General features: G+C 32.0%; 4 protein-coding genes and 1 long non-coding RNA gene across 5 annotated transcripts; 4 read left to right on the top strand and 1 right to left on the bottom strand.

The window, feature by feature from the left end:
* The first annotated feature begins 2118 nt into the window (after nucleotides 1-2118).
* On the top strand, nucleotides 2119-4495 carry LOC145764121 (uncharacterized). The gene is made up of 6 exons (XM_082575714.1): nucleotides 2119-2749; nucleotides 2931-3095; nucleotides 3225-3331; nucleotides 3425-3550; nucleotides 3635-3833; nucleotides 4323-4495. Exons 2-6 carry the CDS (start codon nucleotides 3089-3091, stop codon nucleotides 4493-4495), a joined length of 612 nt encoding a protein of 203 aa, XP_082431840.1. The 5' UTR covers nucleotides 2119-2749; nucleotides 2931-3088.
* A 2599-nt stretch (nucleotides 4496-7094) lies between these two features.
* Nucleotides 7095-12962, bottom strand: LOC145764111 (uncharacterized). Its single transcript, XM_082575703.1, has one exon. It carries the CDS (start codon nucleotides 12960-12962, stop codon nucleotides 7095-7097), a length of 5868 nt encoding a protein of 1955 aa, XP_082431829.1.
* A 1368-nt stretch (nucleotides 12963-14330) lies between these two features.
* Nucleotides 14331-18098, top strand: LOC145764102 (uncharacterized). The gene is made up of 15 exons (XM_082575692.1): nucleotides 14331-14409; nucleotides 14539-14672; nucleotides 14844-14990; nucleotides 15163-15319; nucleotides 15506-15618; nucleotides 15786-15891; nucleotides 15968-16113; nucleotides 16212-16312; nucleotides 16473-16568; nucleotides 16642-16889; nucleotides 17071-17235; nucleotides 17365-17471; nucleotides 17565-17690; nucleotides 17775-17973; nucleotides 18070-18098. Exons 1-15 carry the CDS (start codon nucleotides 14331-14333, stop codon nucleotides 18096-18098), a joined length of 1953 nt encoding a protein of 650 aa, XP_082431818.1.
* Nucleotides 18099-18547: 449 nt separating this feature from the next.
* LOC145763468 (uncharacterized) lies at nucleotides 18548-22399 on the top strand. The gene is made up of 14 exons (XM_082574918.1): nucleotides 18548-18679; nucleotides 18831-19000; nucleotides 19129-19251; nucleotides 19446-19593; nucleotides 19733-19821; nucleotides 19913-20018; nucleotides 20176-20324; nucleotides 20639-20721; nucleotides 20831-20926; nucleotides 21011-21261; nucleotides 21360-21524; nucleotides 21635-21741; nucleotides 21848-21973; nucleotides 22122-22399. The coding sequence occupies exons 1-14, from the start codon at nucleotides 18607-18609 to the stop codon at nucleotides 22215-22217; spliced, it is 1782 nt and encodes a 593-aa protein (XP_082431044.1). The 5' UTR covers nucleotides 18548-18606; the 3' UTR covers nucleotides 22218-22399.
* Nucleotides 22400-25346: 2947 nt separating this feature from the next.
* Nucleotides 25347-26179, top strand: LOC145763995 (uncharacterized). Its single transcript, XR_014288474.1, has 3 exons — nucleotides 25347-25437; nucleotides 25712-25844; nucleotides 26098-26179. It is a non-coding gene; the product is annotated as an uncharacterized LOC145763995 (long non-coding RNA).
* Nucleotides 26180-27632: the final 1453 nt, after the last annotated feature.

The following is a 27632-nucleotide window of genomic DNA, read 5'->3' as shown; positions in this document are numbered from 1 at the left end:
TATTTGACAAATTTTGAAAGACGATAACTTTTGTTCTTTAAAACTAAAAGTTCTAAATTTTTAGTATGTTTGTTATTATCCCAACGAATCGCAAACCTCCTATTAACGACATTTAAATGTCACTAATTACTAATTAATATATTTTATTATTAAAATTTAAAGATTAAATTTGCTGAAATTTTAATATGTTGTTGGTATTATTATTTTGTATGTTGCTATTTAAAATGAAGATTTAACTCTAGCTAAATATTGTTTAATCATTATTTTAGTTTTTTTATAAAATAACGAATCAGTCTGAGTTTAACGCTTGAATAATTTAATAGCGTTCTGGTCGCCGTCAAAAATCGTCCTTTTCGCTGTCCATTAAAGTAAAAAATATTGGTTGAAAATTTAAGTAAAATGTTAAAATATAAGTAAACAATGTGTAAAATTTTCGTTTTAATTGTTTTGTTATTATTATATTTTAATACTTGTTTGATTACTAAAAAATTAAGATCGGTATTTTGCTTTTAAATTTAGTTTACTTTTATATTACAATATCAATGAGTGCGTGTTCGCTTGTTAAAATTAGGTTTAAATATAAAAAAGTTCATATTTAAATTTATAATTTAATTAATAAACCTACTAAATAAATTATATTTATAAAAAAAATCAAACAATTTCGAACCATATTTTATTTATCAAATAAATCTAGTTACATACTATTATTATAACTTATTTTAGTGTACTATTTGGAACGAAAATGGTACAATGTTGTATACAGAAGAACTGGACAGTGATGCAATATACGAGGGAGAGAATTTAAGATCGTTGGTTTACTATATACCTAAAGTTACTTATAACGAGACTAGATATCTATTTCAATATAACGTAAGTGTTCTGCTCTTGATATAAACTCTGTAAACTAAGCAGACAGGTACGAGTTAAAACATTAAGCTTTAGACTAGGTTAATATTAAGGTATTTTAGTATTAACCTAGAACTTTACATTGGTTACTTTTTAATGGATGTGTCATGTTTTAGATAATCGGTGAACAAAATTGTTCTACAGTCGAAGTTCGAGTTGTTGCAATGGAACTGCCGCCGTCAACTTGTAACGAATCTGTCCAAACATACATAGACGAGAATAAAAGAATTTTAAAACCATTCCTCATGTCTTCGTTTATTGTTGATTGTGAACGTAAATATACTCATAATTAATCATGGTCTGAATTTACCCAATAAAATTTAAGCAAAGATAATGAATCCTTGAAAAAAATCGATATTATCAATATCTTCTTCCGGTTGAACACTAACAAGATTACAATAGGAAATGTTTTTGACGTGAATGAATTTGATTTAAATTATTCAAAATCTGTTTTGACAGCAACCTCAAAGTCGGATGTTAAATTGTACGGCAACAACCTTAATTATACTTGGTACAAAAACTGTCAACCCCTTGCTCTGGGAAACAACACCGAAATGCTTCAAAATGGACAGGTGAGCTGACTTGACTGGGTACATTCTACTTTTTTTCAAAATAAAAAATCGTTAAAAGTTTAAAAACAACATCATTTTTTGTTAAATTTTTTTTTAAATATTCGCAAAGAAAACTGAAATTACTTTTTGATGTATAATGTTATTGTTTAAAAGTGAAACTTTTTTAGATTAGCTTTGCCCAAATCTCATATGAACACTACGGTTTTTATACTTGCGCAGCTGAGTTTAATGGGATAACAAGATATGTTGTTAGTGCTAAACTATGCATACGAAGCAAGTTAAAATGTTGTTTTTTTCTATATACCAAGCTTTGAGTTTTTGTAGCTAACCCTTTTGGTTTTATGTTCAGGAGATGGCAATACAATTTTACCAACTATCATTTGTGCTGATAAAACTATCCGAACTGACTTAGGTAAAGATGTCACTTTGAGTTGCACAGCCAATTTGGGAACAGGCAAAAAAGATAGCTCCTCTGCTCTGATAGATTGGAAACAGGCATGTTTTTCAGTTATAGATTATACTTAATGAATGTAACTTTTTGTTGTATTAAGTTGTTGTTTAGTTATGGGCAATTGTCTTTTTCTAAAATTTAGATTAATTCTTTGTCCTATGAAAATACTAACTTGACTGAATGTGCAAATCACGTTCGACTGCGATCAGCAAGCCCAAATAACGATAGAGCAAACTGTAACTTGTAAGTTTAAATTGTTTTAACATTTACCAATAGTGATAAATTATTGATGAAAATAGTACATATTTATAATGCATTTAGGTATGTACCAACGGCAATAGCCAAACAAACGTGCAATAAAAATATAACTATAGTTTTTGTTATTCTTATGAGCCTTTCTGAGTGATTTTTCGAGCGAACCAGTTTGTTATAATTATGTACCGAGCAAAGAAGATCAAATACAAAAACCTTCAAATATTAATCTTAAACTTTTTATCAGGTAACTAAATTTTAACTAAAAGTTTAACAAAAAAATGATATGCTAAGTTTATTTCATGATAAATCATTTGTAGAAATGTGCAAGAAAGTGATCTAGGACTGTATCAAGTTATAGTAAAAGTTCCCATCAGTGGTTTAAACTACGCCACGGCGAACATTACACTAACTAAAGATGAAGTTGATAACTTACGCTCGTCCGCACAAATAGCAGGCATATGTCTTGGCTTGGTGTTTGTCATTTTGCTGGCCTGGCTGTTTGTCTGGTGGAACCTTTTTTACGTCAAATTATATTTTCGTCGTAAAATCGGGGAAATAAAAAAAGGTAATTTAATTCAAAATAGAATCTCCTCTTTAACCGCAAAACATTTTAGCAGCGCGTTATTAATCTTGCAAAAAAAACATGAATTACGTTTTAGCATTTAAAAATGTGCTTTATTCTGCCTCCTGTAAATATAATTCCAAATTTAAACCACAAAATTGAATAACAGCCCATTACAATGCAGATAACAAAGAGCATGGTGCTTTCCTGTCTTACCACTATTGCACGACCTCTAATGACATATTCGCTCAACAAATCACCAAAGACGCTGTGTTGCAAACCGCTTCGATTTTAAAGGCGCTTGGGTATTCGATATACGATGAAAATAAAGACGGGGCTGATATGGATTGTATGTTCAACATTATCTTTTTTATTTATAACAATGCTTTTCCAAGTTAAACTATCGCAACTTTTAAACCTTTTTCTATTTTATATTGTTGTGTTGTTTGTTAATGATTTAGAATTATGATTTTTTTAGCGCGCGCCGAAAATTCTATTGGAGTCATGAAGAAATGTCATCGCGTTGTAATTTTTATGACTTCCCAATATTTAAACGATCATTGGAGTGTTTATACTTTGCAGAAGGTACATGTAAATGTTTTACATTTTTTTCAACAAAAACATTAATTCAAGCCCCAATTTAAACAACTCAACTCTTTAATTAACTTAATTTTAAAGGCTTTCGAGCAAATGTTGGAAGCAAAACTGAGCCTTATATTTATTATGTTGCCCGAAATTAAAGAGTACATCAAACAACGTGCACCGAGTAACCCGACATGCGGACTCATTAGAAGATTGCTTAAGGCAAATAAACAATTTTTTAATTTTTTTTTTGTATTTATACTAATTTTAAAAATGGTGAAATTTCAAGATTTATATTTAATTTAGAAAAACGATGTATTGTACTGGTCAGACGATGAAAAATTCGACACAAAATTGTTCCGAATGAAAATCGAATACGCCATGCCTAAATTATTTGTTTTCTCGGGTGGAAAACTGAGGGCAATTAAATTTGAAAACATAAAAAACCCAATCCAATATTTATCGGGGTCCACGAAAAAAAGACGGGTTGAAACAGAATTAATAGGCAAGTGCGACTTTTTATTGTTTTTTTTAATGAAAACTTTAAAATTAAAATTTAAAATCATCTGGATATTTATATATATGTTCAATTTATTAACAGATAATAAGATTGAGGAAAATCGTAGCTAGAACAAAAACCACATAAAACATTCAATAATAACCACAATGTATTTAATTTATCGATATTGAGTGACCTTATTAAATCATTTTCTTTTATTCAAATCTGTTACTTTTGTAGTCGTGCAGTATTGGTGCTAAAAAATTTATTGTTACTATATTTGTACAAATAAACTTGGCCGTTGGCGCAAGCTTAAAAATGAAGTAGATCGTTGACACCCTTAGCTTATTAAAAATGTATACTTTATCAATTATATTATTCATTTTTAATAAGCTGAAACGCTAAACACCACTTTTTAAATAGGATAATCAAGTTAGCGGTTAGATATGTTTTGTGGTTAGTTATAAAGCTTACTGGTTATAAATGAATATGAAGGTTTGATTTTTGTGGCTGTCTCAGATTACAGATTTGAAATAGAAAAAGAGGAAAAAATATATTTTTCACATAAACACAGAGCTTACCTGAATGGAATTACAGTTGGTATAACATTATATAGAAAACCTTACCAAAATTCAGAAGATGTTTTGGAAATTAGGTATCTTGCTTAAAATATTTCTCACAGTTTGTGTTTTATTAAATTTTAAAACCAACCAAAAAAATCGGTCAGTCCAAATTATGTTAGCTCGAATAGCTCGATCATTATACTGTGTGAATAATTTATACCAAGAGAATCTAAATATAGCAAAGATCCATAAGTCTTTAGTTGTGTATCAATTGTGTCTGCATAACGATTTTAAAGTAATGTAAATTTAGTTAATTATGTAAATTACAAGTATTTAAACAATCTAACAAATGTTTTAACTTAAATTTGCATGCAAATATCAGAAAAAAAATTTTAGGGTAAAAAATGGACTGTATTGCTTTTGTATTTCCGATTGCAAATAATTTAAGAGTATTTTATTGTAGACCTATTTCATAGAGATACTAATATATACACTAGAGTGGGCTTCGCATCCATTTTGTGTCGCAAATTGAAGACCGATTTGCCATACTCGCCAGAGTTGCCAAAGCGAAATTTAAACTTTTAGATTGTTTTTAGAAAACTAAAATAAACATTTTTTTACGTTTAATTTAATCTATTTAAATCATTGATCAATAAAAAAATGTTATCTTTTTATTAAAAAGCGAATTTTCTTGATTTTTTATCATTTTAATGTGGTCTTGTAAACCTGTGCCATAGAGGTCGACTGTTTAATAACTATTTGTAAGAATCGAAGTGTTTTACTTGTATAGTGCTATTTTATACATTTTTTTGGAATTTTTGTATTAACTTTGATAGATAATTTTTAGATTTTAACATAAAAATAATAAGTAAATTGTTCAAAAAATGCAAATGGCAACTCTGGCCAGTATGGCAAATCGGCCTTCAATTTGCGACATTTTGCAGTGAACAACTGCCTAGCAACACCTACTGTTAAATGCCCTCTCTTCTAGTGCTAAGTGGCCATGCACTGAGGGTATTTAGCATAAGACTATTTGTACTGATTGAACTATTCTTGCTTTATTAAAGTTGACCCCGCTTTTAGTCGCACACATGAATGAACAATTTTATTTCGTTCACACACAAACACATTCGTTCATTGACAGTTTCTACAAAAAAATAAATCAGCTATAGTCAATAATGCTATAGAAAAATAAGCGATCACAATATAACTAATTGTTACCACATAATAAAAACATAATACAGAGAATATCGAAGTCAAAACACATCTTACCGACACGTTTAGCAAGCCACTTATACAATGGATACAAAGGTCAACTTGTGTAATCGTGGTTAATTCAAGCAATCTGTAATTAGCAAAAAAAGGTAAGGTAAAGAAAAAGGCTGTAATAGCAAAGCCCTATTAGGCACATTAACAATAAAAGGCATAAATACCTAAGAAATGGCAGATATTGGCTCATGAAAATATACGGCACAGATGATAAAACTACCCAATAAGTTCCTGATAAAGGTAAAAGAGACATTTAGTACAAAACATAAACACAAAATAACTTAATAATAATGCAAAATGTAATTACCCGAAAATTCACAAGCCCGAATTATGGATCAAAAAACGTACGTATCAGTTCACTACTCCAAATAGTTTCACAGTAGGAAAGGTAGTAATTACATATAACACTTTAAATCACTTTTAAATAGCCTATCAGTCTAGATTCATAACGATAAAAATAATAGCCATGAAATTACGGTAAGTATTAAAAAACCTTTCAATCAAGTGAAACGCACGGCTGATTATAAAACCTCAGGGTTGCCAAATGTAACAAATATAAAACGCATATTTAACACCTACTCTAGTGTATATATTAGTATCTCTGTAGGGTTTGTCTAACTATACCCCACGTGACCAACAATAGGTTGATCGGAGAATAAAATACGCCCCTTGATCACAGATTGATCTCAGTTAATATAAAAATAATACCGATAATGGGCCCAGAATTGCAACTGTCTAACTCGACTGATACAACAATTGAAATACTCTACAATGTATTCAATATTCAGTACACAAGAAAAACAATTAACAAAAACAATACTGGCTTAACACTTACAAATCAATATTACTTTTAACAAAAACTAACTAAAGACCATTTATGAAATGTTAGAACAGGGCGAATCGTATTCTAAATATATGACGTACTAAAAGTAGAATTCCAAAATTATTCCAAGTTACGATACAAATAAAGACAAAAAAGGCGAAACACAAATCACGTGACTAAGAACGCTGGAAAAAAGGGAAAAACTTGAAATGACCAGGCGATAAGGCGATCCAAAAGAAGCGCACAATAGCGGCTAATGGTGTCCAACCGAGTGTGAAATTGTATTTAAAATTAATGAGAAAATATAAATCAGTTTTCATATAAATGGACTTAACATTCCGGCCCCAAATGACCGAGTACACAACAAAATATACGAAGTCATTTCACATTAAACAAAGTACATTATATCAAAAACGAAACCAATATACACTGTGAGCATGCAGCAAACAGTATGACGTGAGATAATCGTCAAAAAAGAAAACATTACATTATAACAATATACGATAATCGTACACATCAAAGGGTAAGAAAATACGAAAGTTCACACGAGTGACATGAGGTGAAATGATAACGATACATGCAATAATGAATGAAAGAAAAACGCGTTATAAGTCATTGCTGCGCTTCGAGAAGGCACAGCTTTCTAATATCCCGCCAAAGGACCGTTGTGGCGGTTTTTACACGCACGCGTCGTACAAGTCCGTTACAGTCACTTTCACATTGTTCTATAATTCCCTTCGGCCAGTATCCTCTTTTAATTGTGTCATCCACAATCAACACTACGTCACCAACAGCAAAATTTCTCACGGGCCGAAGCCATTTTTGTCGGAATTGCAAAAGCGGCAAATATTCTTTTATCCATCGCGTCCAGAATTGATCGACGACTAATTGGGTCAGGCGCCATGACTTTTTATAACCATCCGCTTTTATAAATTCTCCAGGAGGCAATGACATATCGATTGCTCCTTTTAAAACCATACTTGGAGAAAGCGTTTCCAAGTCTCGCGGATCATCACTAATAGGGGTTAAAGGTCGGTTATTCAAGATCCTTTCAACTTCAGTGAGCAACGTCATGAGACCGTAGTCGTCAAGAACTCGTTCACCGGTGATTGAACGTATAATTTTTCGAACTGTTCTTATTATACGCTCCCATACTCCGCCTTGATGGCTTGCAGCAGAGGGATTAAATCTCCAATCTATTTCATTCTGCAACATAGCATCATGCATTTGTTTTTTATTCCATTTCCTTATACCCATACGCAATTCACGTTCGGCACCGACGAAATTAGTGCCGTTGTCACTAAAAATTTGTTTCGGTGTTGGCCTTCTTGAAATGAACCTTCTGTATGCATCTATAAAGGCACTTGTTTCAAGCGACTGTGCAACCTCAATATGGACTGCTCTGGTGGCCATACAGGTAAAAACACAAGCATATCGCTTAACTTGGCTCCGTCCCAGCTTGACAGGTATGGGGCCCATATAATCGACACCAACACAGGTGAATGGTGGCCTGTTGGCAGTAACCCTTGATGAGGGTAATGCGGCCATCATTTGTTCACCGATTTTCGCGTTCCATCGTCTACATTGTCTGCAGTTTCGTAGTACCTTTCGAACAGCTGCCTGGCCACGCAAAATCCAAAAACTTTCCCGGATAGAGGCTACCACATGCAAGGTTCCGGAATGACCTTGACGTATGTGATGAGACGAAATAATGAGGGCAGTGACAGGGTGGTTTGAAGGCAAGATCATTTGATGCTTTGCATTCCTATCAACCAAAGACTTTTGTAATCTTCCTCCAACATAGATTACATTATTGACCAAAATGGGTGACAACTTTTGCAACGAGCTGAGAACTTTTGAATTGCGAAGTTCTCCTTTACTCATTACTACAGGCGACTGAAAGTTCTCATGGTTAGAAAGCAACTTAATAACCTCGGGAAAAACGTCGTGCTGAACAGCATGTACGATAGCGGTAGTGGCAGCATCTATCTCCTGACGACTAAGAAAATTGGTGTTAAACGAAGTTGAACTTGCTGCTAAATTTCGAGTTTCAGCCTTCCACCTCAGGTATTGCTTATAACGAAGAAGCCATGCCACGCAGCGTTGTAATCGGGAAAAAGATGAATAGCGAGAAAAAAGGCGCTCAATGCCAGTGCTGCTAATTTCTTTTGTGAAATTGCACTTTGCTGGTTCTTGTTTCAACTCAGGATCGTCGTTGGCAAGCGGTGGCAAAACTTGTGGGCGAGCGGGCCATTCATTAACAACTTGACCCAAAAACTGCGGGCCATTAAACCAAATTTCGGCCTTATCTACTTTGTCTGGCATAAGACCTCGAGATGCTATGTCAGCCGGGTTACGTTTGGTGTCAACGTGTCTCCATTGACACGGCTTAGAAAGACCGTGAATAAATTCCAATCTATTGGCAACGAAAGTGTGGAATCGTGTTGATGTATTAAGAATGTATTGAAGCACCGTCGTCGAATCCGTCCAGTAGAAAATGTCGCCCAGCTTATACTCAAGCTCTTGCTGAATTAGCGTGCTTAGTTTTACGGCAATAACAGCTGCCGTAAGCTCAAGTCTCGGCGTACTTACAGGTTTCAAAGGTGAAACGCGAGACTTGCCCATAACAAAAGAACATAAAATCACATCATGCAAATCAACAACACGAAGATAACTAACGGCTCCATAACCAATACTGCTTGCATCACAAAACGTGTGCAGTTGAATACTTTTTAACATGCTTAAAGAAGACTTAAGGCATCTGGGAACGCTTATACGCTCCAAAAGGGTTAGATTACGTAACCATGCATTCCATTTAGTGATATGACTGTTGGGTAACAGATCGTCCCAACCTACTTGTGAATTGCATGCTTCCTGCAGTAATTTACGTGCAGGTAAAATGAATGGTTGGGCAAAGCCCAATGGGTCATAGACCTGACTTACCATAGAAAGAATACCACGTCTAGTGGAAGGTTTTAATTGAACGTTTACCTTCACCTTAAAACAATCAAGGGCGGTGTCCCAATAAACACCTAACGCACGTCCAGTTGGCAACTCATGTAAATCAAGATTTAACGTTGACGATGCCAACTCTGCAGAAGGAACAGAAGCAAGTATAGTTTTGTCATTACTAATAAACTTAGTTAAATGGAAGCCGCCGCTTTTAAGAAGCGGTTGAATATCACGTAACAAATGCAAGGCTTCATTTACACTACTACACGATTTTAACATATCATCAACATAAAAATTTTGCCTTACAGTACTCAGGGTTTGTTCGTTCGCACCAGTCAGGTTGTCGTCAGCTGTCTTACGTAATGCAAATGCAGCGCAACTCGGCGATGACGTCGCGCCAAAAATATGAACGTTCATGCGGTAATCAACCGGAGTTCGCGACAGGTCGTTTTCTGGCCACCACAAGAACCTAAAGGCATCCCGATCATTGGGATCAACGAACACCTGGTGAAACATGCCCTTTATATCTGCAACTAAAGCGATTTTTTCCTGGCGAAAGCGCAAAAGCACGCCAACCAGATTATTAGTTAAATCAGGCCCCTGTAACAAATAGTCATTAAGAGATAGGCCTAAATGTTTAGCAGCACAATCAAAAACAATACGAAATTTAGGCCCTGTAAAATGGTGAGGTATATAATATTTAAAGTTACTTAAATTCCTAATTTCACCATCTAAAATCATTGTGGCATGGCCACTATTTACATATTCAGTAACCTTATCCCTATACCTGGAAAAAAGTTCAGAGTTAGCTTGCAATTTCTTCTTTAAGTACTGAGGCCTTCGTTCAGCCATTTTCCGATTATTCGACGGTCTTGCAAGATCGTCCTTCCACGGTAATCCAATTTGGTAATGACCGTCAACCTTTTCAACGGTCGATTTCATTATTTCCAAAGCCCTTTTATCCTCTATTGAGGCCTCATGGCGTTGAACGTCGTTTAAATCCTTAAAGTTTTGATTAAACGAGTTGACCAATATTCTACGAGAAGCATCAATGCCATCTAGGCTATGTAGAAAATTGATTTTTCGTACATTGTTATCTGACCTATTAGAGTAGTCAGAACCAAATAATGTCCAGCCAAGCGCTGTTTGCAGGCCAAATGGCTGACCAGGTTTACCCACACGTTGCTCCTTTAACCTAAAGGCTTCATGTACATTGTTACCAAGAAGCAATTCAATTTTTGCGTTCTTAAGTCTCGGAAACGTGAGATCATTAAGATGCGCGTAGCGGTTTGCTACATCTTTAGTGGGTATACTTTCACTTACATCAACCAGGTCGTTTAAAACAATAAGCTCGTCTACATTAAATGACTCGATTTCATTAATGCCTTGAATATGCATACCTCCAACAATGGTATCATATTCGGTAAGTGAATTTGCTGTAAATAGCTGTACATGGCGGTCGATTTTGTTAAGCCCCAATTGATTGGCTAACGTTTTAGTACACATACTTGTGTCGGAACCGTCGTCCAAAAATGCATAAGTTTGGACGATTTTGTTTGGGTCGCTGCCCCAAACCTTTACTGGAAGCACCTTGAACCGTTTTACATTTTTACTTTTTTGTGTACCGCAGGCGGTGACAGCTCTTTCTTCGGCGTTCTCATTATTTGTAGGTGCGTTTAAGTTTTCATTCGGTTGTGGTTTGTTGTAATGAAGCAAAGTGTGATGTTTTTTGCTACATGTTTTGCAGGCCATTGTTGTCGGACAATTGTTATTCATGTGGCCTTCTCTTAAGCAATTGAAACACAACCTTTTATTTTTCACGAAATTATATCGATCGATCGACGTTTTCATTTTAAAGATTTCGCAACGCCACAGCTGGTATCCATTCCTACACAAAGGACAGCATACAAATGATAATGGCGCCGAACTTTTCTCCTTCACGTTAAAGCTCTTGCTGGCAGGCCGATTTGATTTCGATTGAAATCGCCTCCCTTTCATGTCGGAAATTTTTTTATCGCATTGCTCAAAATGAATGCGCTGGTAGTAATGCCTTGATGATCGGGCCAACTCCCTTACGAACTGTAACAAATCATCGAAGGTTGTTTTCCTACCGGTTCTTTCTCTATCTTTTGAAATTTTTATAAAATCACGCCGCACTTGTTCGGGCAATCGTCGATAGATTTTGCTTATTGTCTCACGGCTGTTTAATTCGGACTCATAGCCTCCCGCATTTAAGGTACAGCTGCAGTAGTACATGCTGTCTGCCAATTTATTCCAAGCATCGGAATCTGACTCAGAAATGGGAGGCCCAATTAGTATGGTTTCCATTGCCGCCTCCATGATAAGATCACTGGCACGAAACTTTTCATCAAGTCGTGATCTCGCTTCTCTGTAAGCCTCTGTTCGGTTACGAATAACTTTGCAACCTTTAATTGCCTCAAACGCCTCGCCAGTGCAATACTTCAACAAAAACTGCAATTTGGCGCCGTCATCCGATATTTTACAATCTATAAATTCATCAAACTGCATGATGAAAGAATCATATTCTAAAATGTCGCCATTAAAATTGTCAATCGTAATTCTTGGCAAGGTGGCGTCTTGCGCTAAGTAGCTTGGCAAATATTGGCTACGGGGCACACTTTGCTGGGTTTCTTTGACAATAGGCGTGGAATCATACACCGGCCCCGTTTGGGTAACTAAGATAGAGGTCGGGTCACTCCGTTTGGGTGATAAGCTGTTAATGGCTTGATCAATCCCCAAAGCAGCTGGTGAAGCGAATTGTCGAAGCGAAATTGATGGCCTTTCTACGAATCCGTCAGACCCAAAAACGCTACCCTCTAAATCGGCTTCGGCTTCAAGAACTTTGGATTGAGCCCTGGTTACTTCCTTTTCAAGCTCAATTTGTGCGCTCATGCTTTTAAGGGCCGCAGTGCGCTTTTTCCGACGAGCCCTAGCTTCGGCCTCACGTGCCTTGGCTTCAGCTTCGCGGACTTCTTCTTCTGCTTCTTCTTCTTCTTGTTGCTTTTGAATTTCAAGCTGACGAAGACTTAATTCAGCTTCCTTTTGAACTTGTTCGGCTTGAACTTTAAGCGCCTCGACGCTACCTCTGCTTCTTTGCGAGCTAACAGATCCAGAATGGCGGGACCCAATTACTGAGGGAGCTCCATGTGTTGGTGAAGCAGAGGTTACACACAAAGATAGAAAACTTTGATACCTTTCGTTCATTGTCGCATATCGGCTTTTAACTTCATCAATTTTGGCCTGTGCTTTTGGCTTTTCAACTTCAGCTTGAACAGCCAAGAATTCGTTGCACGCCGATAAACATTTATCGTAGGCGGTGTCGAAAACTGCTTTGCATCCAGTGACCAGCTTTGCCTCCTTTTGAGCATTGATTTCTTTAAGGAGCTGGTTTTCAATTCGAGTAAAATTTGCCAAAGCACTTTTTCGGGCAGACTTCGGATCGACACTCGGTTCTTCGACGGGCTTCGATGTCGAAGCTTGACCGCTGGTACTTGGTTCCAAATTCATTCTTATATGTAAATCCAAAAAATCCTTTCGAAATTATATATCCCAATTTATAAATCCAAACTTGATCTTAAGTCAAACAATCTACAAATCTAACTAACTCTAATAACTCAATGATATGACCAAATGTCATACAATTCATAAATAAATGTAGGGTTTGTCTAACTATACCCCACGTGACCAACAATAGGTTGATCGGAGAATAAAATACGCCCCTTGATCACAGATTGATCTCAGTTAATATAAAAATAATACCGATAATGGGCCCAGAATTGCAACTGTCTAACTCGACTGATACAACAATTGAAATACTCTACAATGTATTCAATATTCAGTACACAAGAAAAACAATTAACAAAAACAATACTGGCTTAACACTTACAAATCAATATTACTTTTAACAAAAACTAACTAAAGACCATTTATGAAATGTTAGAACAGGGCGAATCGTATTCTAAATATATGACGTACTAAAAGTAGAATTCCAAAATTATTCCAAGTTACGATACAAATAAAGACAAAAAAGGCGAAACACAAATCACGTGACTAAGAACGCTGGAAAAAAGGGAAAAACTTGAAATGACCAGGCGATAAGGCGATCCAAAAGAAGCGCACAATAGCGGCTAATGGTGTCCAACCGAGTGTGAAATTGTATTTAAAATTAATGAGAAAATATAAATCAGTTTTCATATAAATGGACTTAACAATCTCTATGACCTATTTGGCCTATACTGAAGGTATTTATAGTTTATTTTTCAAACAAATTTTTGAATTGTTAAAAAATTGATTGATCGTGGCATTCTTTGTCTTACAACAATTTCAAGAAAAATTGACAAGAGGAAGTTTAGTTATATAAATTACGTAACAACCTTTCTGGCTTAGAGTCTAGGTCGAGCATTTTATACTTAAGTGACGTTAAAAGGCAGAAAAAATGCAGAAAATGTTCATTTTTCCCATGGGGTCGCCATGTCATTATACGTTAAACGATCCCATAATGTTGCGTGTAATTTACTACGACCCGTTTACGGGTTACAAGCATAGAGCGCCATTACAGGTCACAAATGTCGCGTTTCCATTGGACTTCCTTTGAAATTAACCGAAATTGGTATCCTAAATATATAATAAGGCATTGGAAATCAATTATTTACCCGCCTTAATGTAATAATATAATGTTAAGAATATTTAATTTGTTTCTTTTATTTCTTAGCTTGAGTTTGCACGCAAAATGTTTTTTTTAATTTTGTTTTAGTACTTTATAAGAAATACTAATAAATGGTTAACAAGCAAAGTGCATTTTCAGCCTTATATAAATAGGACTTAATTTGTTCCAAGCAGTAAATGCAGGAATTGTTTGCAATAGAATCGCAAAATATGAACAACTTTATCGCAGTTTTTGTACTTGTTTCTCTGTCAATATCACGAGTTACATCGCAAAAAACTGACGATATCGGTAAGTGTAAACTAATTGTAATATTAATAATTAATAAACCATGTAACTAACCTTAAGCAATATTTTGCAAAAGATAGAATGAAATATGTAAAAAGTAAATCGATATGCTTAATTATTTTTTTCTGCCAGACTTCAGCAACTGTTCTACCCTATCGCCAATTAAACTTAATGCTTATTTGGATTGGCCATTTCAATTAACTTGTGACGTGTTCTCAGATGTGTTTTATGATTACTTGTACGAAGTTGATGAAATGGAGGCTCGGGTACTTTTATAATTTGTAGAATAATTGTCCTTTTAAAACGCTTTTTGTTCTATTAATCTTAGTATAACCTCAACATAGTTTTGTACAACAACACTACACTTTTATTTCTTTAGGAGTGATTCAGTATTAGTTGAACAAATTATTACATACTATTATTATAACTTATTTTAGTGTACTATTTGGAACGAAAATGGTACAATGTTGTATACAGAAGAACTGGACAGTGATGCAATATACGAGGGAGAGAGTTTAAGATCGTTGGTTTACTATATACCTAAAGTTACTTATAACGAGACTAGATATCTATTTCAATACAACGTAAGTTTTCTGCTCTTGATATAAACTCTGTAAACTAAGCAGACAGGTACGAGTTAAAACATTAAGCTTTAAATGCTATGTAGCAATTTGGACTAGGTTAATATTAAGGTATTTTAGTATTAACCTAGAACTTTACATTGGTTACTTTTTTAATGTATGTGTCATGTTTTAGATAATCGGTGAACAAAATTGTTCTACAGTCGAAGTTCGAGTTGTTGCAATGGAACTGCCGCCGTCAACTTGTAACGAATCTGTCCAAACATACATAGACGAAAATAGAAGAATTTTAAAACCATTCCTCATGTCTTCGTTTATTGTTGATTGTGAACGTAAATATACTCATAATTAATCATGGTCTGAATTTACCCAATAAAATTTAAGCAAAGATAATGAATCCTTGAAAAAAATCGATATTATCAATATCTTCTTCCGGTTGAACACTAACAAGATTACAATAGGAAATGTTTTTGACGTGAATGAATTTGATTTAAATTATTCAAAATCTGTTTTGACAGCAACCTCAAAGTCGGATGTTAAATTGTACGGCAACAACCTTAATTATACTTGGTACAAAAACTGTCAACCCCTTGCTCTGGGAAACAACACCGAAATGCTTCAAAATGGACAGGTGAGCTGACTTGACTGGGTACATTCTACTTTTTTTCAAAATAAAAAATCGTTAAAAGTTTAAAAACAACATCATTTTTTGTTAAATTTTTTTTTAAATATTCGCAAAGAAAACTGAAATTACTTTTTGATGTATAATGTTATTGTTTAAAAGTGAAACTTTTTTAGATTAGCTTTGCCCAAATCTCATATGAACACTACGGTTTTTATACTTGCGCAGCTGAGTTTAATGGGATAACAAGATATGTTGTTAGTGCTAAACTATGCATACGAAGCAAGTTAAAATGTTGTTTTTTTCTATATACCAAGCTTTGAGTTTTTGTAGCTAACCCTTTTGGTTTTATGTTCAGGAGATGGCAATACAATTTTACCAACTATCATTTGTGCTGATAAAACTATCCGAACTGACTTAGGCAAAGATGTCACTTTGAGTTGCACAGCCAATTTGGGAACAGGCAAAAAAGATAGCTCCTCTGCTCTGATAGATTGGAAACAGGCATGTTTTTCAGTTATAGATTATACTTAATGAATGTAACTTTTTGTTGTATTAAGTTGTTGTTTAGTTATGGGCAATTGTCTTTTTCTAAAATTTAGATTAATTCTTTGTCCTATGAAAATACTAACTTGACTGAATGTGCAAATCACGTTCGACTGCGATCAGCAAGCCCAAATAACGATAGAGCAAACTGTAACTTGTAAGTTTAAATTGTTTTAACATTTACCAATAGTGATAAATTATTGATGAAAATAGTACATATTTATAATGCATTTAGGTATGTACCAACGGCAATAGCCAAACAAACGTGCAATAAAAATATAACTATAGTTTTTGTTATTCTTATGAACCTTTCTGAGTGATTTTTCGAGCGAACCAGTTTGTTATAATTATGTACCGAGCAAAGAAGATCAAATACAAAAACCTTCAAATATTAATCTTAAACTTTTTATCAGGTAACTAAATTTTAACTAAAAGTTTAACAAAAAAATGATATGCTAAGTTTATTTCATGATAAATCATTTGTAGAAATGTGCAAGAAAGTGATCTAGGACCGTATCAAGTTATAGTAAAAGTTCCCATCAGTGGTTTAAACTACGCCACGGCGAACATTACACTAACTAAAGATGAAGTTGATAACTTACGCTCGTCCGCACAAATAGCAGGCATATGTCTTGGCTTGGTGTTTGTCATTTTGCTGGCCTGGCTGTTTGTCTGGTGGAACCTTTTTTACGTCAAATTATATTTTCGTCGTAAAATCGGGGAAATAAAAAAAGGTAATTTAATTCAAAATAGAATCTCCTCTTTAACCGCAAAACATTTTAGCAGCGCGTTATTAATCTTGCAAAAAAAACATGAATTACGTTTTAGCATTTAAAAATGTGCTTTATTCTGCCTCCTGTAAATATAATTCCAAATTTAAACCACAAAATTGAATAACAGCCCATTACAATGCAGATAACAAAGAGCATGGTGCTTTCCTGTCTTACCACTATTGCACGACCTCTAATGACATATTCGCTCAACAAATCACCAAAGACGCTGTGTTGCAAACCGCTTCGATTTTAAAGGCGCTTGGGTATTCGATATACGATGAAAATAAAGACGGGGCTGATATGGATTGTATGTTCAACATTATCTTTTTTATTTATAACAATGCTTTTCCAAGTTAAACTATCGCAACTTTTAAACCTTTTTCTATTTTATATTGTTGTGTTGTTTGTTAATGATTTAGAATTATGATTTTTTTAGCGCGCGCCGAAAATTCTATTGGAGTCATGAAGAAATGTCATCGCGTTGTAATTTTTATGACTTCCCAATATTTAAACGATCATTGGAGTGTTTATACTTTGCAGAAGGTACATGTAAATGTTTTACATTTTTTTCAACAAAAACATTAATTCAAGCCCCAATTTAAACAACTCAACTCTTTAATTAACTTAATTTTAAAGGCTTTCGAGCAAATGTTGGAAGCAAAACTGAGCCTTATATTTATTATGTTGCCCGGAATTAAAGAGTACATCAAACAACGTGCACCGAGTAACCCGACATGCGGACTCATTAGAAGATTGCTTAAGGCAAATAAACAATTTTTTAATTTTTTTTTTGTATTTATACTAATTTTAAAAATGGTGAAATTTCAAGATTTATATTTAATTTAGAAAAACGATGTATTGTACTGGTCAGACGATGAAAAATTCGACACAAAATTGTTCCGAATGAAAATCGAATACGCCATGCCTAAATTATTTGTTTTCTCGGGTGGAAAACTGAGGGCAATTAAATTTGAAAACATAAAAAACCCAATCCAATATTTATCGGGGTCCACGAAAAAAAGACGGGTTGAAACAGAATTAATAGGCAAGTGCGACTTTTTATTGTTTTTTTTAATGAAAACTTTAAAATTAAAATTTAAAATCATCTGGATATTTATATATATGTTCAATTTATTAACAGATAATAAGATTGAGGAAAATCGTAGCTAGAACAAAAACCACATAAAACATTCAATAATAACCACAATGTATTTAATTTATCGATATTGAGTGACCTTATTAAATCATTTTCTTTTATTCAAATCTGTTACTTTTGTAGTCGTGCAGTATTGGTGCTAAAAATTTTATTGTTACTATATTTGTACAAATAAACTTAGCCGTTGGCGCAAGCTTAAAAATGAAGTAGATCGTTGACACCCTTAGCTTATTAAAAATGTTTACTTTATCAATAATATTATTCATTTTTAATAAGCTGAAACGCTAAACACCACTTTTTAAATAGAATAATCGAGTTAGCGGTTAGATATTGTTTGTGGTACATTATAAAGCTTACTGGTTATAAATGAATAAGAAGGTTTGATTTTTGTGGTTGTCTCAGATTACAGATTTGAAATAGAAAAAGAGGAAAAAATATATTTTTCACATAAACACAGAGCTTACCTGAATGGAATTACAGTTGGTATAACATTATATAGAAAACCTTACCAAAATTCAGAAGATGTTTTGGAAATTAGGTATCTTGCTTAAAATATTTCTCACAGTTTGTGATTGTCGCGACTTGGAGTTCTCAGGTATTTACAGTTTTTTAGGTTTTTCTATTAAATTTGTCACTGCTGCAATGCATCCTGTTTTATAGTTAAGAATTTATTATTTGTGAAATATAATATCTGCATACTATTCGTCAAATCATTAATACCAAATCTAAGCAGCTTAATTTTAAAGGCAACACGATCTTCAATGATGCATTGACCGGTAAAGTTGTTAATAAAAATGCCTACATAGGATGGCCAATGCGAATTGAATGTAAATATAACAAAACTTCTGACTATGAACTTTCTGGTTCAGGTTATAGCTCTGATGAGGAGACAAGCGAAAATCTAAACGATGTCAAGGTTTAATTAAATAATATGTTTTTTTCTGTAACAACAAAAGTTTATTCAAAGTACTTAAATATTTAAATAACAACTTAATTTACTTTTGGTGTATAAGATTTTAACATATTATTTGTTGTAATTTTTAGTGCACAATTTTAAACTTAGACACTGGAAAGGTTGTTTTTAATAAAACATTCCTGGAAGATACGTTGTTTTTTACTATTGAATCATTACAGAAAAACGAAACTCGATTTCTTATAAATGTAAAGGTAAGCAAATGTATTTTTTTATATCTACTCTGATATCCTCAAAATAAGTGACTTATTTTCGAATATGTAACTTTTGCTAGTTGTTTATTTGCAAGTTACAATCATTTTTTAGCCAACTTAACAAAGCGTGGCCCTAATCAAGACTGTTAATTAATTGATTTCGTATCGAATTTTTTTCGGATGTTACGTTACAGACTGGAGATGAAATACAAACAAGCAAAGTTCAAATTAATGCGACAAAATTACCCAATGAAACTTGTGGAAAATCGCTAAAAAAATTCAAAAAGTTAAATAATAGACACTTTCAAGCCAAGGAGGGGTCACGTTCTTTCGTCTTAAAACGTAAAACTGACTTATAAGTATAAATAATCAACACATGTTGTAATCAATCTTAAATTGAATTAAGCTGACATAATAAAATGTATTTAAATATCCTATGCACAAATTAATTTTTCATTTTTAAATATTTTCAATACATTAGTGTTCAACAAAGTTGAGTTAGATCAATATAATTATACTTGGTATAAGAATTGCGATATAACGCCAAACAATATACTTGGACATAGCAAGGTACTTAACCTAAGTTTTTTTTGTAATTTGTGTTTAGGTATAATTCAATGTTAAACAATATTTGTTTTATAACATATTTAATATTTTTTAGGAATACCGTTTTGACAAGATATCGTTTAATGATACAAGATATTTTAGTCGTGCAACTAGGTACAATGGCATGACTCAGTACGAGCACCTTGAAATGTGCATAAGACGTAAATAAAATTGTTATTTAATATCAAACTTAAAACAAAGTTTAAAAAGTTTTTTTTTTTTAGAATTAAAAAAAATATATAATCACAGAGTTATACTGGCCGTAATACCAAAGCAACCTTTTACTAAAAATCCAAACATGTTACGTTTTATATTTAGCTTATCAACAACCAGTTATTGATCCTAAAGTTATTTGTCCTACCACTCCGGTAAGGGTAAATATAGGTGATCCAGCAAATATAATTTGCAAAACAATTTTGGAAGTTGGAATAATTAATATTATGGAAGTTACTGCTCTTTGGAGACAGGTAAGTACAGACAAAAGTGTATAAAGTATGTAAGTTTATATACTTAACTTTAAATTATATACTTAACTTTAAATTTTAAGTGAGGTTTTTTCTTTTAAATTGTGTGTTTTCTTTTATATTGATACTTTAGTCATTTATTTTTCTTAAATAATTAATACGCAATCACAAAATACCCCCTTTTAAAAAATGTTATGCACAAAGTTTTATTTGATAAGAAAGAGAAATTTTTTCACCCGTCACAACGATTTAAATTCGCGATTAGCATAATGTTATACTGGTCGGTATTAGGTAATTACTCTAAGGCATTTTTTAAGGTCAAACCAACAACAAAGAATTGGACAGAATGTTTTTCAAATTACATGCAAAATGTGGAAGAAAATAATACTATATGTAGAACGTAAACATTTTAATTTCAGCATTATTTTAAATTTAATTTTTTTTTAAAGTAGGTTACGATTAATATAAATGTTAATCACATTAGCAAACATTTTTTTTGTTATTTTCAGTTATTTTGAAAGTCATCCTGATTGCTTTAAAACCGTTCCTACTCAAAAACAATTGGATCGCATAAAAGCCAGTGCAGAATTTCAGTTCCTTTTTCCGTAGGCTAACCTTAAAACTTTAAATTTAAAACTAAAATAAAGTTTAATATTATTCTAAGATGTATATATGTTTTTTTTACGTAGAAAAGTAGAAGATAGTGATTTGGGGGTTTACGAAGTTAGCGTCAAGACTGCTCATATAGGAAGCAAAATAAGCTATGTTTCCAATTTTACACTAGAGAGAGATGTCGTAACTTATTTAAAGAAAACAAAACTTGCAACTATTTTAGTTATTACTATTCTGGCCTTACTTGTAGTTTTAGCTTCCATTGCAATGCTTAATTCATTTCAAATCAAATTGCGTCTTCGTCGGCGTTTTGGAAAAATTTTATTAGGTAGTCTCATTAAAAAGATTACGTTAGCTGAATAGACTTGTGAAATTAAATACTGGTAAATATTGAAAATATTTAAACCAAATGACGTTAATTTTCAGACAACAAAGAGCATGGTGCTTTTCTGTCTTACCACTATTGCACGACCTCTAATGACATATTCGCTCAACAAATCACCAAAGACGCTGTGTTGCAAACCACCTCGATTTTAAAGGCGCTTGGGTATTCGATATACGACGAAAATAAAGACGGGGCTAAGTTGGAATGTATGTTACTATAATTAAAAAATAATGAATTATTCTAAATTTTAACTGATTCTGATAGTCAACCACCCACAAAAGGTTGCTTTCATTTAAAAAATGTTTGGCTTTTTTAGTTCGCAATGATAACCTTATGGAAGTAATGAAAGAATGCCATCGCGTGGTTATATTCATGACATCACAGTATATAAGCGACCACTGGAGTGTGTTTACCCTACAGAAAGTATGGACTGTTTTAAAATACTTTCCTTTTTCAAACTTTTGTAACTTGTTAGATATAAACATATAGATTCATAAACCAATAAAATAACACTTTGCTTTTTTCTAAGGCTTTCGAGCAAATGTTGGAAGCAAAACTGAGCCTTATATTTATCATGTTGCCGGGAATTAAAGAATACATCAAACAACGTGCACCGAGTAACCCGACATGCGGACTTATTAGAAGATTGCTTAAGGCAAGTTTTAATTAAGAATACATTTAAAATTTGGCCCAATTACCAAGCACAAAATTTTTACTATCAAGATGAAATGTAATAATATATTGTTTAATTTAATCTAAATTTAATTATGTCAACAACATTGTAATTTTTAAATGCTATTCAGAAAAATCAATGCATTTTATGGAACAACACAAAGGATTTCAAATTAAGGTTGTTTAAGCAGAAGTTAGAATTTTCTATGCCGAAATTATTAAAATAAAATCAATTTAATGTACTATACCTTATTCTACACTGGCAATAAAGAACGAAAAATTGCAAGGGCTTCTAATTTTCACAAAATTGTTGTGTTCATACTTTCTTAGAAAACTAACTTCAAAAAAATTTACTTTAAAATTTTATCCATACCACGTTGATAATTTTTATTAATATATGTATTGTAAAAACTGCACAAAGAAGAAATTAAATAAATGTAAAAAGTAAAACAGTTTATAAAGTTGTGGTATTTTATAGAACGTTTAATAAATTTATAATTTTGGTCCGACTGTTTTAGCCAAGAATTTCACAAGTTAACCATGGTTGTTTATTATACAATTACATATACATCTCCAGAAAAAGATTTTTTTAAAAATTGGCGTTTTGATAGATTTACTAACATAGCGTATACATTATTTTGTGCACATTTTGCTAAAATACCAATCAATCTTTTCCTAAGCGGAAAAAAACGTCACAGTGTTAAACATATTGCTTTCGTAAATAAATCAAATTTTGTTCGAAAATGTCCTGTTTCTCATGAAAAATCGACCTTATTTCCTTTAAGAGCGGAAGCACGCCTACTGTTTTGCAAACTCGAAACTCGAAAAGAAAATATATTCTAAACAACTATTTTCTTGGTTTAAAAATATTTTCTTAACAGTTTCTGTATTAGAAAGCATTACAAAAAAGCAAATAACTACCGTTAAACCATGAAAATATTGCTTTATATGTATGTTAGAAAAGATTGCAAGTTTTTTATAGGCATTTATTTAAGGTAACATGAAGGAAATATGCAATTAACACCACCGTATTGCATTAACAAAATGACAAATTTATAATAAATATTTAAAAAATCAAACCTAAAAAATATATTGAGATGATATCACAATATAATATCGACCCAAAATATTTTTGTTTTAAGCAAAAAAACGCGAGATTTTTAAACAAGATGCTACCGAAAACAAATCGAAATCTGTTCAAATATTTCCTGTGTTTAACGAATAATCACACTTTTTTCCTTTTGGAGCGAAAAACATGTTTACTGTTTTTAAACTCTGAAATGTTGAATTACCAAGAAAATTAAAGATTGAACAAATTTCATGGTGCCTTAATAAGAAATCGCTTTAAAAGTTACTACAGGTTATCAATAAAAATTACGACGCGCATTTTAGCCAAAACTTTATTTAAAATTGACTTATTATCATCATTGTTTTATTAACTATTTGTTATGTATTTTAAAGCTTTAACAAAACTTTCCTATAACAGGCATATTCTTTTTGGCTTTAACATGGCCCTAGGCTTCATTTAAAAAGGTAAATAGCGAATTAATATGATTTTGATTTGTTCTGTGTTCAGTAAGTGCATGTATTAAGTCTGTTGTTACAATTTGATATTTCTTAACATACCCAAAGGATGTGTTTAATTTCCTGTGTTTAAGAATTATGTAAATTAAAAACGGTGTTTTTCGTTTTTTTAGTCATCCGCCTCATGCATATAAATATGGGTGGCCGACAATCCAAATGTTACATAACTTTTTCCCTATTTTATTAATGGAATCTCAAGCTAACTAATATGAACAAGCTACTGATTGTTACGTTGTTGTGCTTGCTGATTGTATCAAGTAATGCATGGAGACGTCGCAGGAGATATGTAAGTAAAAAATAAGTAAAAAAGACCCACCATTAAAGTATTATTTTCCCTACCTTAAGTTAATTGTTACACTAACGCAGAAATAAGCTAATGGTTGGTAAAGACATTTTATTTAGTATTTGTTAGATTGTAGTATCTAAGCTACACGTGTTTGATTTACCACTTTTAAAACTTAAAAGAGTCCTGTTATCGGAGATGATCAAGGTACACTTGTCAAACGAAGTGTAATGGAGGAGGCCTCGGACTCGTTAGAAGGTGGTATGGAAGAGCTATTTCAAGACGAGGCAAAAAATAAACAAAAACGAGGTTTGCACGAAAAAAAATCAAAAAAAAATGTTTCAATCAAAAAGTCAATTGTAGTGTTGTTATAATTTAAAAACGCATATTTTTCTTATCTAATTAATCTTATCTAATTAATATATTTTTAGATATTGAAGAACGGTGAAGCACTTGAATACACGCTTATATTTGTTTAATTATTGTTGTGAAATAAAAAAAATTGTTAAGCAATAAGGCTATTGTCATTTTTTGTATATAATCAATTTAATACAGTTGTCAAAAGTTGAATGTTTTTAACTAAATTTTTTCTTATGAAACCTCTGCACTATACTTTTTAGGCACTGTGTCTTATAAATAAACATTAATCTTAAACAATATCAAAAACAAAACACCAGTTTTATAAATTTAGTTTCATAATGCTTTTTTTAATTTAACCTTACATTTTATACCAATTAAGTTTTTCAGTTAATCTCCAAAAAAATTTTAATCTCAACTTTTGTGACAAATCCCAGCAAACAAATATATTCACTTTTGCTTAATAGCGTTTTGTGAAGCACTTAAAATAACGGAATTACGATCTGGCGTTTAAGAATTGTTGGCATACCTCAATATGTTTATTTAATGTATTAGTTAATGTATTACATACAAATTAGTTCTTGTGTTTAAATTATATTTTCGTGTTTTAATTACAACATATAGGCCAAACTAGGCTTTCTATATTTTGATATAAAAAACAGAAGTTGAAATTACATAAAATAGTTGTACAGGCAACACTAACATTACATTTTAACCTACTGCAACCCCTTTTTTTGGGGCAAAAAATTACTGCGGTCTTATTAAATTATTCCGATTTTTATTTGCTCATGAAGACACAAAACAGCATCGATTTTGCCGTTATTACAAAGATGGACATTAAACTAGTTTTTAAGCGGAAAGAACCTGTTGTTATTTTAGACACATTGCTACCGTAAATAAATTAAAATTTCCAAAAAATTTCTGTTTTAAAATGCTCTTATTTCATTAAAAGGCGGAAATCATATCCACATTAACTCCTAAGCAAAAGTCGTAAAATTACCAAGAAAATCTATATAAAGTTTCTTTTTAATATTAAAAAAAATTCCTTTTTTAGTCTTACGTTTGATGCAGATAAATAAGCTGCCACAAGACCATTTTTTTATTAAACTTTTGTCTAATTTATTAACGGAATCTCAAGCAAACCAAAAATGAACAAGCTACTGATTTTAACGTTGTTGTGCTTGCTGGTTGTATCAAGTAACGCATGGAGGCGCAGACGACGGGTGAGTAAAATATTAAAACAAAATTGTTAATATGAGCTACAGCTTTATTGACTCACCATTAAAACAATACCTTTTTCAATTATAATTTATTTGTTGCAGTAATGCAAAAATGGGTTAAACTATAAGTAAACAGCATATTTGGTGTTCTTAGATTCCACTGCAAACCAGCAGCTAGCCAAATTTTTTATGTACTTACTGTTTATGTTAATATTTAGTTGTAGGATAAACAAGTATATAATAAACCATTTTTCACTTAACTTGTTCTAAAAATTAGGAAGGACCCTTGGTTGGACTTAATGCCGAAGATCACATCGGCAAACGAAGTGTAATGGAAGAAATGTCAGACTCACTTGAAGGTGGTTTGGAAGAGCTATTTCAAGACGAGGCGAATAATAGACAGAAATAAGGTTTGAGAGTAAAAATCTTTTCTGTGCTGTTGTAATGAAGCATTAACAATTTTTTTGGTTTAATTTCGGTTTATTCAATATTGTTTTGTTAGCTTCCGCTTTATTAAAATTTCTTGCCGTTAATTTCGTTTTTTTTCATATTTTGTAATTATTAAATTAACAGTGTTACCAAAATTGGTATTGCTTGTTTAAAGTCCAGTTGCCTTAAGTAGATTTTTGTAGTTTAAAAATAAATATACTTATATATTTTTAGATATTGGACAAGGAATGTCAATCATCATATACATAGAAGCAACATTTATAATTTTTGTGCTGAAATAAAAACAATTTATCAGGAAATATTGTCATGTTCTTTGTGATTAATTATTCTAATACATAAATAGTTAAATGTTTTTGTTTAGTCATTTTTAACTAAAATAAAAGTAGGTTAAATGTTATTGAAAAATTTTGCAAACAAAAAAATCATAACAAGAGATTAGATTTTGAAACAACTTTTTAATTAAAACTTAAACGTCAATACCAAATATCTCTGCGATATAAATGTCTAAAAACAATTAAAAAAACAAAATACTACAAAATAAAAGTTACTTAAAACCTAACCGAAAATACGTAACTAAGAAAATTGTTTACGCTATTTAAAAGCTAGACTATAGTTTTTTTAAATAAACTCGAACAATTAAAAATAACACGAGTTTTATAAGTTAAGCTTTATAAAAAACATTTTGTTTAAACAACCAACGTTTTCAAACCATTAAAAGATTTTTAATTAAATATGAAATATATTTAAATTTTGGCACTAAATACAGACAAACAAATATTTTAACATATTGCTTAACAGCGCTTTTCGTCAAAGCGACAATTTTTACTATCAACAGATTACTTACAGTATAATTTTTAACAAATACATCAGTAAATATAACATTTAAATGAGCAAGAACAGGAAATTAAAATACTAATAACAAAATGATGTTTAATTTGTTATTTATTCTTTTGTGTAGTTTTTAGCGACTCGATATTTAAGTAATAAAGCGGGCTGCAAACCTGGTTGCGTGGCTTAAAGACCGTATTTAAACGATTTTAGGGTAAAGTACTGCGATACCTAATAAATGGGAAAGTTTAATAGATATCGAAACGAAGTTCGAAAAAGCGGTGTTTGTTGTAAAAGCGAATGTTTGTTGCCTAAAATTTCTGTTTTTAAAAGTTTTCCATAATTGAAGCGGGTTGATTAGATATTTATACACGTATCACAACTCTAGTTAAGATTTTAAAAAATTGGCTTTTTAATATGCTTACCATAAGCTAAATCTTTTTCAAACATATTTTACTTAAGATAGCAATCAATCTAACTTTTTAGCGGAAAAAACGCTGCAGTTCTGCAGTAAATAAATCAACTTTTGTTCAAAAATTTCCTGTTTTTGGAGAAAAATCATCGCCCTCATTTCTTTTAAAACTTAAATCATACTTCCTGTTTCTATAAACTCTAAGTCAGTAAATTACCTAGAAAAAAAACAATTTCTTGTGACTAAAAAGGGTGTAAAGATTTGCCATATTTAAAAAAAAATTATCATTTAAAAAAATGGTTTAAAGCGATAAAAAAATGATAATTAAAGACATGAAAAGTTTTCCCATATAAAACCATGGTTAAATCTTATGGTCACTACCAAGCAATTACTCGCTAATAAAATGTAATAATTTTTTATGCCTTGTAAATGTGATATGTTTTAGGTTCTGTATTTTCTTTTGCGTATTCCTTTTATGTTTACTTTAATATTACTTGACATGCGTGAT

Source organism: Corella eumyota, chromosome 1 (assembly GCF_963082875.1).
Source record: "Corella eumyota chromosome 1, kaCorEumy4.1, whole genome shotgun sequence".
Lineage (NCBI taxonomy): Eukaryota > Metazoa > Chordata > Ascidiacea > Phlebobranchia > Corellidae > Corella > Corella eumyota.
Note: the sequence above shows the minus strand (reverse complement) of the source record. Positions and strands in the feature narration are given on the sequence as shown.

Coding starts and splice junctions, on each gene's coding strand:
- LOC145763468 (XM_082574918.1), top strand. CDS start 18,607: ATGTTTTGGAAATTAGGTATCTTGCTTAAAATATTTCTCACAGTTTGT. Junction 19,594..19,732: donor ACGTTCTTTCGTCTTAAAAC/GTAAAACTGACT, acceptor TCAATACATTAG/TGTTCAACAAAGTTGAGTTA. Junction 21,974..22,121: donor TTATTAGAAGATTGCTTAAG/GCAAGTTTTAAT, acceptor AATGCTATTCAG/AAAAATCAATGCATTTTATG.
- LOC145764102 (XM_082575692.1), top strand. CDS start 14,331: ATGAACAACTTTATCGCAGTTTTTGTACTTGTTTCTCTGTCAATATCA. Junction 16,114..16,211: donor CTCTGATAGATTGGAAACAG/GCATGTTTTTCA, acceptor TCTAAAATTTAG/ATTAATTCTTTGTCCTATGA. Junction 17,974..18,069: donor GGTTGAAACAGAATTAATAG/GCAAGTGCGACT, acceptor ATTTATTAACAG/ATAATAAGATTGAGGAAAAT.
- LOC145764121 (XM_082575714.1), top strand. Junction 3,332..3,424: donor GTGTTTATACTTTGCAGAAG/GTACATGTAAAT, acceptor TTAATTTTAAAG/GCTTTCGAGCAAATGTTGGA. Junction 3,551..3,634: donor TCATTAGAAGATTGCTTAAG/GCAAATAAACAA, acceptor TATTTAATTTAG/AAAAACGATGTATTGTACTG.
- LOC145764111 (XM_082575703.1), bottom strand. CDS start 12,962: ATGAATTTGGAACCAAGTACCAGCGGTCAAGCTTCGACATCGAAGCCC.